This window comes from Coenobita brevimanus, chromosome 77, assembly GCF_032717465.1.
Source record: "Coenobita brevimanus isolate Jiangsu-jjx chromosome 77, ASM3271746v2, whole genome shotgun sequence".
Taxonomy (NCBI): domain Eukaryota; kingdom Metazoa; phylum Arthropoda; class Malacostraca; order Decapoda; family Coenobitidae; genus Coenobita; species Coenobita brevimanus.
Window position 1 is genome coordinate 1,139,404 of NC_137030.1, and position 15,080 is coordinate 1,154,483.

At 42.5% G+C, this 15,080-nt stretch overlaps 1 protein-coding gene across 1 annotated transcript in view; it reads left to right on the forward strand.

Annotated features, from left to right (window-relative positions):
- The window catches only part of LOC145408401 (uncharacterized), an 81,918-nt gene that overhangs the window by 36,143 nt on the left and 30,695 nt on the right, over positions 1-15,080 (forward strand). The window contains exons 7-9 of the mRNA XM_080279128.1: positions 7,601-7,724; positions 8,563-8,718; positions 14,297-14,428. Coding sequence (XP_080135254.1) covers positions 7,601-7,724; positions 8,563-8,718; positions 14,297-14,428 — 412 coding nt within the window. The remainder of the gene's footprint in view (positions 1-7,600; positions 7,725-8,562; positions 8,719-14,296; positions 14,429-15,080) is intronic.

Genomic DNA, 15,080 nt, shown 5'->3' on the forward strand with positions numbered 1-15,080 from the left:
TCATATTGTGAGATTACAGTTAGTTAGGTTACATTAGGTTGTGGTAGGGTAGGGTAGGGTAGCTTTGGGTGGTGTAGATTAGGCTAGTGAGGGTGGGGTTCAGTGGGATTGTGTTATTAGATAAGAATGCTGTTAGGGAGGCTGTTGCTGTGATTGATAGGGAGGGAGGGGGAAAAGAAAGTAAGTTAAATTCCTTGTGGTTAGGTTGGGTTACTAGATTGATTTGTGTTTAGATAAGGTCGATGCGATAAAAATGTAGTTAGGTAAGAGAGGCAGACTGTTGCTATGATAGTGAGGAAGGGATGGAGGAAGAAGAGAGGAAAGTAACAAAAAACTCTTGGTCTGGTACTATTGTGAGATGAACAGAAATAGAAGGGTTACTCACACTTCTCTCTCTCTCTCTCTCTCTCTCTCTCAGTTGTTTAGAACACGATTTTCTAGCGATAGTAAAGTTGGATTTTTAAATAGTGATACATACATACATACACTTACACACACATCATACATACATAAACACAATAATACATCATACACACATCATACATACACACACCTTGTATACATACATACTGTACACAAATAATAGATAAAGATGATTAAAGTAAATCGAAAGAGCTTAATTTCAAACATCTGTGAAATATAGTACCTCGATTTTTTTTTTTTTTTTACATAATCTGAAATCCTGTCATTTAAAAAAAAAAAAAAAAATGGTCGAGTGAGACATGGAGAGCCGGGGATAGAATTTCTGTCTCACTTTCCCAACCCCCTTCTTCCTCACCAACCCTTTTGTAATTTCTTAACCTTCCTCTTCCCTCTTTTCTTCCTCAGCCCCTCTTCCTACCCAACCCCCCTTCCCCCTCTTCCTACCCAACCCCCCTTCCCCCTCTTCCTACCCAACCCCCCTTCCCCCTCTTCCTACCCAACCCCCCTTCCCCCTCTTCCTACCCAACCCCCCTTCCCCCTCTTCCTACCCAACCCCCCTTCCCCCTCTTCCTACCCAACCCCCCTTCCCCCTCTTCCTACCCAACCCCCCTTCCCCCTCTTCCTACCCAACCCCCTTCCTCTTCTTCCTACCCAACCCCCTTCCCCCTCTTCCTACCCAACCCCCTTCCCCCTCTTCCTACCCAACCCCCTTCCCCCACTTCCTACCCAACCCCCCTCCCCCCACTTCCTCCCCAACCCCCCTTCCCCCTCTTCCTCCCCAACCCCCTTCCTCTTCTTCCTACCCATCCCCCCTTCCTCCTCTTCCTACCCAACCCCCCTTCCTCCTCTTCCTACCCAACCCCCCGTCCTGCTCTTCCTACCCATCCCCGCTTCCCCCTCTTCCTACCCAACCCCCCTTCCCCCTCTTCCTACCCAACCCCTCTTCCTCCTCTTCCTACCCAACCCCCCTTCCTCCTCTTCCTCAGCCACTCTTTTATCAGTCCATAGCCTTCCTCCTTCCTGCTGCCAACAATTATATCTTTGCCTTTGGTATTGTCATCCTCCACCCACCAATACTGTCTCCTATATTCTCTCTCTCTCTCTCTCTCTCTCTCTCTCTATGTATATATGTGTGGCTGTGTGTGTGTCCATATTTATTGTATGCATATATGTATAAATACACACATACACACACACACACACACACACACACACTTGTGTGAGGATCGTGAGAATATTCCTTATCAAGTATCCAGTAGTGAGACCTGCTTACGCCATACTTTCCTCCCCCCCCATTTTTTTTTTTTCCCTCCACCCCTTCCTCCTCTCCCCCTCCCTCTTTCTCACACCCATCTCCTCTCTCTCTCTCTCTCTCTCTCTCTTGAGCAACTGGTTAGAAACACTCCCACACACCACTTTACCTCTCTCCTGGCTAAGAGAGAGAGATATATATATAATTATCTGCACAGGTGTTTATAAAGGTGTACTTTATCTGTACAGGTGTGTATAAAGGTGTACTGTATGGCTGTGTCTGTTTTTATGAGCAGGGAATGGGAGTTAGATGTTGTTAATGTTTGTACGTTGTGTGTGTGTGGGGGGGGGTGAGAGAGAGAGAGAGAGGGAGGGAGTGACAGTAGAGAAGACAAAGGAGAATAAACAGGAAGGAAAGGTAGGAGGTAGGGAGGGGAGAGGGGGGTAAGTGAAAATGGAGAGGGGATGAAGTATAGGAGGAAGGGAGGGAGGAATTGAGGTAAGAAGAAAAGGAGGGAGGAAGGAGGAAAAAAGGTGGTAGGGAGAGCTGGAGGGAGGGAGGGTGAAAAACAGGGGGGTGGGTCTAAGGAGAGAGGAGAAGGGTCAAGGAAGGAAGGGTAGGGGGGAGTGAGGGAATGAGGAAATGATGGAAGAGGGGGGGTGAATGGAGGGAGGAAGAGTAGAGTTGAATAAAAGAGGGAGGAAGGGGGGGGAGAGAAAAGGAAGGAGGGAGGGAAGGGAGAAGGAAGGGGGGAGAGGGAGAAAAGGAAAAGGGAGAGATGATAGAAGAGAGGGGAGGTAAGGAAGAAAGGGGGAGGGGTTGGGGGTAGAAGAGTGAAGGGAATTAGAGTGGAAGGGAAGTAGTTTCTGGTCTGACAGTGGCTTAGTAATGTGAACCTGACCCTTTTCGTCCAAGGTGTAACACATTCACCACCACAAGTCGTTTCTGTTGTGTTCTGGCATAATTCTGGACCATGTTATTCAGTTGAATTTCATTTTGTAATCTTTCTACCACCATATGACTACTGTACTACCTGTACGATGATATCTCGCACTGTATTCTTGCAATCAATGCACCTTTTCATTCAGCTTCAGTGTAGTGAAGGAACGCATGAAAGTTGTATGTAACCCCTCCGGTTGGATGGAATATCTAATAAGCCAAATGCAATTGTTTGATATTAACAGGATTATAAATTAATTAAATAGAACATTAAAGGGATAAAGCTAATGAATCCAATGATGCGTTATACAGTATAGTGTAGGTTTTGTATTCTTGGTCTATCCTAATGACTTAATGCAACTTGAGAGAGACTTCTCAAACTGGAGGAATTACATACAGCCTTTGTTAACCCCCTGACTACTGGAGGTCTGTTTGGACTGGAGGAAAACTGAATCCAAATCACTAGGAATAAAATGGAAAATGTATCATTGTGCTGAATGGGGTAAAATGGTAATTGTTTATGATCCCGTTAGTAATAAACACCTTCCCTAACCTGATTGAAGTTGTCTGGAGGTAGCAAGAATAGAAAAATAAATAAATAAATAAATAATGAAAGTTCAAAGTTTCCCCCAGAACAAAGTGCATATTTTTAAATTTCATAGGAAAATTAAGAGGAAAGACCAAAAAAAAGTAAATAAAGTATATTGTTGTGAGATTTTATGAGTGTGTGAATCAGATAGTTTTAGAATTTTGGAAATCTTGTGATAAAAGTGGAAGGTCCCACAGATAATTGGATTACCTGTCAGTGCTGTGTGTTTAACTAATGTCCATTAACACATGAAAGGTGTGTAGTGAGTGCATTAATAAAATTGCTACTAAAAGGTGAAAGAACTAGAGTGACAAAAGTGAAAAACTCCCAGAACATTTAAATCACTAGTATACATCTATTTCTCCATCTATCTACACCCAGTGCCAGAGATCATCTAGGGTGGCAGCAACAAAAACTCATTCAGGCCTGTAACAACTCATCACAGACCTTATAATCACTTGAGATGCGTAATGAAATCGTATCAGTATTGCTCGTCTGTGCTTATAATGTGAGTGGTAGTTTGGGTGAGGTAGTATCATTGAAGCCTGTCAAGGTCATTAAGATACTTGTGAGGTGGAGTCAGAATTTCAGGAGCTTGAATGGTCAGTGAATGAAGTGTGGTCTATTTCATATGGCATACCTTTGATTAGGTCTCTCTCTCTCTCTCTCTCTCTCTCTCTCTCTCTCTCTCTCTCTCTCTCTCTCTCTCTCTCTCTCTCTCTCTCTCTCTACCTCAAATAATCTTTTGAGTGGGGAAAGGTTGGGATGATGATGATAAGTTTTGTTGTGCTTTATATGGTATTAGTTTTACCTGTGTGAATTTATTTATCAGTACCTGTATTGCCTCCCCCACCCCCCCATCATCTAATCCATTGTTGCCACGTGAAAAGCATAGCAGCCGAAGACCAGGCAAATTGGTCTTGACATTTAAGATGAGAGTGACCAGCCTCATTCATCCCTGAGTGGCATTATGTGAGCAAGAAACCCCAACCACCCCTTGGAAATAAACCTACACAGGCTCAGTCCAACTGGAGCGCCTTAATCACTCACTAAACCACTAGGTGCCATAATCTAGTTATATGGTAACCACCCAGCATAATAAATGGTTTCTTGGTGTACCGGAAACCATTTGGCTTGTCACTCAGTGTCGAGTCGCCTGTAGATAGAAATAAGAGGAAGGATGGAAAGAAGGAAGGAAGAGAGGAAAGTGTTGTCACCCGAGAGCAGCTCTACATCGAATGAGTGGGTAGTGAGTGTCCCCATCAACTTTTTTATTACAGTAAACCCTCAATAATTCGGATTAATTGGGGGGAACCCAATGTCGAATTATCCAAAGTTCCAAATTATTGGAGATCATGCTTGCCCCCATCCCCAAATCACACCCACGCTCACTAAAACGTGGCTTTTTCACAAAAACATGGAACAGTACAGTATATTATTACTTTGTACTCAATGAGTGCACAATACAATAAGTAAATTAGTGTCAAACCTTGATAATAAAGTTTTGCAACGCAGTAGTAGAGTACAGTACACTTAACTGTATCGAAGGTACTGTACAGTTCTTAAAAATTGCATTTATTACTACACTTATTACCACCCCAAACGGGATTGAGGCGTCTGGCAATAGATAGATAGATAGATAGATTACTACAAAAACTTCACGTCCACTTATCACTGGAACCATTTTCTGACTTGTCTCGCTAAATTTAAATTTCTCTCCGAATTAAAATTATTTGGTGACCAAAAAAAGATATGAATTAACCAATTTCCGAATTATTCAGGTTCAAATTAGGGAGGGTTTACTGTATTTTTATTATTAATGAAAAATTACTGATAAAGAAACTGAACTGAAAACCAGAACTAATATAATCAAGTACAAGTAAAGGACAGTGCATAGATCAAGAAAAGGCACAGATAAACAGGTATATGAGGAACACAGTAGAAGGCAGTATAAAGATTAACAAAGAAGCACACATGTATGGCAAAAGTATGCATGGTTAACACTGTTGATACGTTGGAGTATCGTACAGCATGTGGGTCAACAGATGTGTGTGCTGGAGCAAGAGGCAGCTGTGGTACAGATTGAGGAATAATTATCAAGCTCACTGTAAACAGATGCCACTGATTAGAGGTGAACTAACTTTAATAAGTTAAGATGAGGCACTGAGCTGAGATAAATTAGTCATCATCATCATCTTCCAGTAGCCTGACTAACATCATGGGGAAGTAAGGGTGAACCAGCATTGATAAATCAGGATGAGGCAGAGAACTGAGGTAATCATCATTATCATCGTCCCAGCCCTCACTCTCATCAAAAAGATGGAGATGCAGTATTAAAAAATAATTATCATGGGCAGTGGAAACTGATGTCAGAAATTACAGTACTATCACTATTTTCATTCTTAATTGGTACCTCAATTGCGGCACAAAACTCAAACTCGCGAAATTTGTGTGTATACTTTACACGTAATAAGTGATAATTGGTTCTGGGATCAGCTACCTCATTCCCCCTTAGCTACCCATTAATGACACAATACCCGTACTATAAATTACATACAGTTAATCAGACATACAATATATTACTAAACAAAGAATTTACTAACACTGACACTTAGGGTGAACTGCTTGATGGGGCATGAAGATGAGTTCCAAGGCTGGGAGTGGTGGTTAGTTACCACCTGCCCCCTCACTGCTCCCCGCCACCACTGTTGAGTCCCCCACACCACCACTTCCCGATGCTTCAACATAAAAGGCCTCAAAATCCAGTGGGAGCTCATCAAGCTTCCCAATGTCGTCGTCCATACCACCATCGTCCTCCCCAGTCTGTATGTTCTCCAAAGCCTGGGCTTGTTGAATACAAAAGGACAGGAATGATGTTTTCAGAGTCTGATGACTTCATGAACTCTGGCGTTGAAAAGGTCCTTGTAATTAGCCAGAAGTCTGTCCACCATCAGGAGGAAGGTGTCCCTGATCTCAGGCCTCCCATCACATTCCTCAGTTTACTCTTTCAAACGAGCAGTGGTTGCCAGCAAGTCTGTGCTTTGGCGAGATGTTACCTGGTGGGACAGGTAAGGGTTCTTCCTGAACTTTTGTCATTGACTTGTTAGCCTGTTTCAAACATCTCCTCAGTGATCGGTTCAAAACAAGTGACTGCAGAGATGCAGGGGCTCGTGAAAATCGTAGGAAAATCGTGAGACTCTTAGGGAAAAAACATTCCCTTGCCATCGCAAAACGAAATTTCGCAAGAGTTTATATCACGAAAATAGTGAGTGTACTGTAATGTCTTGAGCAAGTAAGGGTGAACCAGTATAAACCCCTTAAATGCAGTTGTTATTATTATTATTATTGTTGCTACCTTTAGTTGTTTTTTCTTTACTTTTAATGAGATCCCTTGCAATGAAAGGAGGAGTTAAGATTATTTTTGATCCATTCATTTCAGAAAACCTAACAAAAAGTTGTCTGAAGGTAGCGAGAGAAATTGGGTAATGTGTTACTGGATTGAAGGGAGATTATAAACAAAGCAGACACTGCCGGTTGAGATGGAGTAGTGCAGTGAAACATCACTGCAGTACAAAGTGTCCATGATATTTGTCATGAGTTTTTTTTATTGTAAGTTGTGGGAGTGGATTAGCCAGTTATGTTATGTTGGTCAGGATATTTTACTCTAATCTAACCTAAAGATTTTAAAACATGATTCAGTACGTTTGCAGAGCGGAACACAGTAGCATACAGCATCCCAAACCCAAAGAATTCTTGCCACTTTTTTAATGCCACATGTTAATATTCATTTGTAAGCACATTTCATAAAGAATAAGGTAGTGTGAGCTTTATCACATAGCAGAACGAAATCTGTGGTTTTGATGGTTATGTGAAGGCACAACTAACCTTGTTATGGTATGAGAATTATAGGCAATATTAGATAGCATCAGTAGGCCTAGATGAAAGATTGAAGTAATGTGTGTTTGTTTATCAAATGCACTTGGCTGGCTGTAGTATGCACGATGTTAGCTATTTTCCTGTTATCCCATCTCCATATCTGTTTTTGAATACATGCATGTTCTTTGCTTGCACCACACTCCTTTCCAAACTGATCCAGATATCAGTACTTTTGTTTGTGAAAGAAATTATATACAGTATATATATATATATATATATATATATATATAATTTAAACTAGTTATTCTTTTACTTTATTCATGACCTTTTGTCCTTGTATATTGTTTCACAGATATTTTTCCAGTCATCTGACTCCTTCAAACATAATTCTCTCTCTCTCTCTCTCTCTCTCTCTCTCTCTCTCTCTCTCTCTCTCTCTCTCTTTAAAAATATGGGTGTTCATAGTATTAACCTTGCTCTGTTCTTGTTTATTTCATTTTGCTGTGCATCTGTTTGGATAGATGTGTGTCAAGGGATGGAAGCAGTTGTGGTGGTGGGAGGACGCCACGCACACGGCAAGGCAGCCTCTCCGACACCACCTCACCCGACACCAGACGACACACAGTACTCAGGCCACCCAGACAGGTAACATGGAGGAGATTTGGTTGTTTCTTAAAGGATTGAAGTAAATATAAGATCCAAACCACTCAGACAGATAGCAAGGCTTGCAGTCAAGATTTTTCCTGCTATACCTTGCCAAACACTTTTATGTTAATCATCTCTAAATACTATCACAGATTGCATAGGTAAGAGACTACAGAATTAATATATCATATACAGAAATATGTACAGTATTGAGAAATAGGTGTTACGGGAGCCTTCCAAACCAATAAGTTTATGGTCCTGTAACACAATAGGGGAATTGAGAAGTGTTATAAGGGATTGGAGTATATCATGTTGTATCCAGTAGTACAGTACTAATGGTGGTTATCTCTTTGGGGATTCTGGTAATGTTATAAGGGATTGAAGTCTGATAAGTGATGTCCAGTAGTGTAATACTGTATTTAATTTGTAGCTAATTGATAGTTGGTGGTAAGTTGGGGCATTTACCATCCATTAAATCAATGCAGCACTATCTTCAGGTGAGTTCACTTTGTGGTACAGTACACATGTAATCAGGTGGATGCCTGTTGGTCTAATGGGTTAAGGCACTCACACTGTATTTGGTCCATAAGGGTTTAAATTTAAGAGAGAGTTTCAGTTGTTGCTCACATGATGCCACTCAGGGGTGTGTGGCTAATCATTCACCTTAAAAAAGTCTGGATTCAATTAGCTAACCCTGGACCCCCATACTCGTGATGGGCAGCAGATGACAGAGGGTGGGATGACATGGAGAGGCTTCATCTGTGGCCACCCCGTATAGGTCAAAGGCGTATGGCAATAGATAGAACAACTATATAACATCAACTTCTTATGTTATCAGGGAGGTGCATGTGAGGCGGAAAGCGGTGGTGTGTACATAGACCGCACCTCATACCAATATCTGCGTCAGGAGGCTCGCGCCCTCAAGACCATGTTGCTGCAGCTAAGAAGGGTCCTCCAGGGGGCTGACACACTCAACCCATTTGATACTAATAGGGTAAGTGCTAATTCATTATTTTTCCTCACAGTAAGTGCTTTGTGTACACTTGTATTAACAGTAAGTCCTTTGTGTACACTTGTATTAACAGTAAGTCCTTTGTGTTTCACTTGTTTCCTGTAATAGCTTTGTGTTCACATTTATTCACACCAGGTGCTTTGTGTTCACTTGTTTTGCAGTAAGTTATCTGTGTTCTTTTTATTTTCAATGTTTCGTGTTCTTTGTTACAGTAAATACTTTGAGTTTTTTGGTTATATTAAGTTCTGTACTTGCATTTCTTTACAATAAGTGGTCCTTAAAATATAGAGGTGTTTATTTCTCTGAAGGGAATTGTTAGAACTTAATACTTTAATCAGTCTACTAAAAATTTAAATTTATATGCAGTCATATCTCTGTACGTTTGTTCATTATGTGATAAATCAGTAGAACAATGAACTAAAAGTTATTCGCACTTTTGCGATAACAATATTGAAATTCATTTGTACTGTAATTGTGATGGCCACTTATTACGATCCGGTGAGGACGCAGTAACACACGCAGGCCAACAGTCAGACATTTGACATAAATTGGTCCCTTAGTGTTTACATGCTCAGAACCCCCATCTCAGGCATCCAATCAGATGGCCTCCTTTGTGCTATCCCTTTGGAGACTGCATCTTGCCCGTCCACTCACTTGTGTGTCCCACACCTGTGATTGTCTACCGTGCATTCTTTGGGTCACTAAACTTTCTCATGTAAGGCCATCGAAACACTGTCTTTGTCACCAAATAACAGTGCAAGAGCAGAACGGGTAGTGCAGTGTGTGATAACTAGTCATTATAGCTTTTTGTGTGTGAAATAACTGAAACTTGTAACTTGGAAGTCATGTCTGGTGGTATCCCCAGTGGAAGGCGTGGTGCTCCAGATGCTGCCGAGGGCATGGCTTAAAGGATAAAGCATAGCCTTTCTCTTGAAGTGTAATTGTACTTTGTTAATCTCCATAAGAAGGGGTAAGCAAGGTCACTGAAGCCCTAAAGCTGCCCAAGTCCACTGTCTCTATGATTTTATCATATCGTGTTGTTTAGTTTATAAAGGCTCCAACGTGCTTGCACGCATCGTCTATCAGCCTTGGTCACCTAATGGCTACTATCCATGCTGCTTTATCTCTGGCAGCCTCCCCTCAAATACTTTCCAAGCGGTGTCGCAGAACGTCCGTACTGTGACTGCTAATTAATAAGCAGAGCAAGGGGGAGGAGATGGAGTGCCTACTAGCACTGTGGATTAATGAACTTGACTGAGCAAAGCAGCCCCTGCATCATAATTTCATTCGCACTAAGGCTGTTGATGTATGGAAGGATCTTAGGAACAAGAACGGAATGAAGGTCAAGAAGAGTTTAGGGTCAGTACGGGTTGGTTCAAACAACTTAACCCGCCGTGTGCCAGTGCCGTTTTAAAACGGTCTGACATAATTCCGCAGCCAGTGCCAGTGCCGTTTTAAAACGGCTTAAAATAAAAGACTTCACTGTGACTGCATTTTTCAAGATTCGCGGGTAAAAATTGGCAGGCATGTAACGTAACTGTTCCTCTACCATCCCTCAGGCTGTCAAGGCCATACACTCACTCGCTCCCCCCCTCACACTCGCTCTGCCTTACTCTACCTGTGTGCCTCACCCAGTGCTGTACATAGTGAAGGCATTTTGTAAATATTTTCATGTGAGTTGTAAATACAGTACCATCTTGTAAGTGCCAGGACTGTACGCAATGAAGTCAGGTTGTACCTATCTTCAAGTAAGTGTAAGATAATGCATTCACAGTGAGGAAGACATGCAAACTGTGATAGATGTTGAAGTAATTAGAAAAGTGTACTGAACATTGCTCTACCTTCCCAGCATAAATACCTGAGTATACATTACACAGAAAACGGCTTTCTCTCACGTACTTGGTGAGCGTGAGAGAGTGGCTATACCTGTACACGAGTATGCAGGACTCGATAAAACTGATTTCCAAGCCTCGGTGAGCATTTTAATGGCGAAATTCATTGTTTCCACATCAAAATCTATCATATTAGCCAAAAAAGAAAGTAGAAAAATGGCCGGCACTGGGGTGACCCATGGGGCTAAAAATAGCCGGCACACGGCGGGTTAAAGCCTGGCCTGCCTTAATAATGTGACCATGCATGGGGTGACTGCTTCTGCTGACCACATGGTGGCTGAGACCTTCCCTGCAAAGCTGAAGCAGTCATAGAGGAAGGGAGAAACCAAAACAGGTCTTGAACTTCGATGTGATGAACCTGTTTTGGAAGTATACCTCTCGGAGGACTTGTATGAGCAAGGAAGAACACTGTGTGCCAGGGTTTAAGTCAGCCAAGGACCACCTCATCCTCCTTTGTGTGGATGGAGAGGGGGATCTTAAGTTCAAACACCTTGTTTATCATTGGGAGAACTCCCAGGCACTGGCAGGGTATGTGAAGGAGAACCTTGGGTTTATTTGGAAGAGTAACTCCAGGGCTTGGCTGACCTCCGCATTCTGCTGCTCTTACGTGGCAGGATACCTGTCTCCCTGCCTGCTTGATTATGCCAGCCGGAGCAGTCTTGAAGACTGTTGAGGATCCTCCTCCTGGTTGACAGTACTCTGAGCCACAATGACAGAATGGAGGACTGGGTGGATAGTATCAGAGTGGTGTACTTGCTTCCCAACACAACATTGATGCTCAACCAGTTCACCGAGGCATCACCACCACCTTTCAAAGCCCACTACCTCTGTCACGCCATGGAGTGAATGGTGAGGACAAGTGACTGTGGGGACTAGTGTATTTTGGCGTTTCTGGAGCAAATATACAATACCCTCGTGTCCAAGATGGGTTTGTCCAAGACGTTTCGCATCCAAGTCGGAGACCATAAATATTAATCCAAAATATTGCTGTAATATGGTTTCATACATCCAATATGGAAGCAACGGTTCACAATGGCCCAAATCCGAGAAGAATACAGCTATGACGGTCTCACCCGGTCCAACATGGTTCCTGCGCCTGGGAGAGTGACGTGGTTGAGATGTTGCGTAATAAAATATTGGCATCTGGTTACATGATGAGCAAGCAGGGCTTGCTTTTGTCTCTCACCAGAGCATCGTGGACACACTTACCGTGTGTTGTACTCAGCGTTTGCTCCTAGGTTATTGCCTCTCCTTATGTAACCATGCTGTTTGTTAACCCCTTGAAACTCTGCCATCTACCTCAGGATACTAAGCAGGAGATAATTGAGCTGCTAAGCTGGAGATAAGCTCAGAAACAAACACACTTTCAAGGTGAGGAAATTTGTTTTGGTGCCAAAATAGGTCTAGGTAGATGTTTTTAGGGGCACTTTTTAAAGATTTTGTGACTATTAATTTTTTTCCATATGGTCTTGTGTTTGTCCAAGATGTTTTTCATACTAGATGGAACCCTCAGGCGACAATATTACTGTCTTGGACGCTAGGGTACTGTAGTAATATCAAGAACACCATCATCATCATCATCATCATCACAGCGGCATGGAAGGTGGTGCGACCAAGCATATTGCTGACTGTTGAAAAGTATGGCCAGAGTGTGTGCACTTTTTACAGAGTTTACAGTGGCAAAGAGCATCCTGCTTGAAATCATCAACTTCTCACACGAGACGAGATTTGAGGAAGTTGACGAAGATGTTCAAGAGGTCTAGGACAGTCACACTGAGTAAACTCCAAACAGAGGAGCTCATTGAGCTAAGGGAACAGGTGGCAGAGGCACAGGATGGTAAGAGGGATGATCCCCTTCATGTTCTTGACCTAAGACCTTGAAAGAGTTCCTAGCAAAGATGGACGAAGCAATAGCATACATCCAGGACAAGACCTGAACCCAGGAAGGAGGGACACAGCAAATGTACAGCAAAGAGCAACGAGGCTGTACTGGGAGCTTCTGATAATGAGAAAAAGGCAGTACGGGAAACCACAGTCACCACCACCTTCCCCCTTCCCTCCAGCTCTGAGGAAGAGCCACGGCCATCAACGAGTGGGATGCAAATGCTACGTCCTGCCTCGCTTGATTCCACCATGTCTGTCTTGTCTTTATCATCGGCTGGCTTGCCCCTACGCTCCCCCACCACATTCTCCAGTTCCCTCACTGCATCATTATCACTTCACCTCACTGCTTCACTCTCCCCATCTCTCTCCACCTCCTGAGGGCCTGGAATGATGGTCCAGACCCTCCATCTATCCCCCAGCCTTGAGGGGGGGGGGGGGCTTGGTGACAACTAAGACCATCCCGGGACATACAGTAAAACCTCAATATAACGGACTTCAGTATACTGGAATTTCCTTTTATCGGACTCTAGGAGCCGACCGGACTAAATTCTTATATGTCAAGCAAAGTCCAATAAAGCCAGAAGCGTTCTGGGCTGCCTGACCTCAGTGTGGGGAATTTTCTAAGGGTTAAAAAAAATTAGAAAAGTGGTCTACATTAAGTGCTAATGTTAAAGGAACACCTTTAGTGATAAGTGTATAGTACTTTACTGTACAGTATACTTTATTTTTCAAAATTAAGTTCTGATTGTGTGCCTTATAGTACATCATAGTACAATACTTGTTTAGTATAAGTGCCATTAAGTTAAATAAGTGTGTCACCTGCCTCTCCAGTACAGTCATCTCTACCATACAGACTCCACTGATGGACCACTTCTGCTGTGTTCACCACAATACAGTAAATAAAAGATATGTTTTTCAGTGTACAATACAGTATTAATATATAAATAGATAGATAGATACTACCATTTGATTATTTTAGTGAATGTATAATACAGTACAGTACTGCTGTGGTAGTGAAAAGAGTTAGTGACGCCATGGTGAAAAAACATTGGTGCAATCTGAATTGATGTCTGATATATTGGAAAAAGTCCAGGTTAGCAAGGGGAAGTCCAGATGTCGCTTTTATTGGACTTTCACTTTTTTACTGGCTTGGGCACCAATTAGTCCATTATAGTGAGGTTGTACTGTAATTCAGGTGAGCGGCAGAGGTGTTTTTAGGTTTTGTGGTCACAGGACCTCTCCCTATCCCCATCAAACCCATGTTTATGTTGACCTCAGTACAGTATACGATAAGTCGTTATGTGATGGGTTTTCACCAAGGCATGACTGTAGTACCAGTATGTTATTTTTACAGCAGTGTGAGGAGTGCAAGTTTTCAGCCATAATTTAGATCTCTTCATTTAAGTTCTTCAGCCCAGTGTCGTATATTTTATCCATGCCTCCCCCTGATGATTTTATTTCAGACCTTGTGAAGAGGATGTTGAATGAAATATTGACTTGGAGAGTGTATGTGAGTGAAGAGTGGGAGACCAAGGATGAGATAGATTGATGGGATGGGGAAGTATACAAGAGAGGGGGTGTGTGAGTTCAAGAGAGGGCATCCTGATCACGGAAAACACGAGTGGCACTGAGGTGTTTTGCTTTCAGCCATCCTCTTGGGGATTCAGATGTCAGGTGATAGATAGATAGTCTGTGGTTTTGTTTTAGTTTATGAGACTTTTTTTATTATTACAGTACAGAATTATTTTTACTATTAATATTTGTATTACTGTATTTCCTTTCAGAATTCATTGTACTTAAGCCTGGGCAGCAGCATGAGTAGCAGCGAGGGCAGCGGGAAGTCAGGGGGAGAGAAGGACACACTCACACAGTCAGTCACAGAGATCTCACACGAAAATGTTGACTTGCGTAGACAGGTGAGTGTGTTACACCCTTTTTGCCATCTGGTCCTAAAATTACTATTTCTTCAATTTGAGTCAGTTAACAATAGAATGTGGTGCCAGTCGTGAAGAAATGAAAGGTAGTTAAGTGATAGCATTGGCTTTTTCTGCAAAAAGGACAAAAGTTTGGGCCAAGTGAAGAGAATTATAGACCTGGTTGTTGTTGTGATGGTTTTGATCTTTCTAAAGATATCTTGTGATTGGAGCCAGGATTCAAAAGCTAGGGTCACGTGTAAATAATTATGTAGCCCATTTCTCTGGATGCACTGTTTGATAGTTACACTATGTGCCATGTCTGTACAGGATATAGATGGGAATTAAGGTTGTTGGTGGTTTATATCGTTTTCACCAGATGATGGTAGTCTAGTGATACAGGACTGAGTGCCTCTTACAGTAGTCCCAGCATCAGCAGTGTGCAACCAACAAGTAGCTTGGGCAAGTTTGCTTTAATGGCCAATTGTCTTTGCTGTCTCTCACCCTTACTTAGGGCATTGGGTTTGAAAATGTCGAGTTTTCTGTCTAGGCCAGCTGACGTCTAAGGCCAACAAGTCCAACCTACCCCAGGAAACGGTTTGTTGTTATGTAGAAGATATCATCATCATCCGGACCTCCCATCCCACCCTAGAGC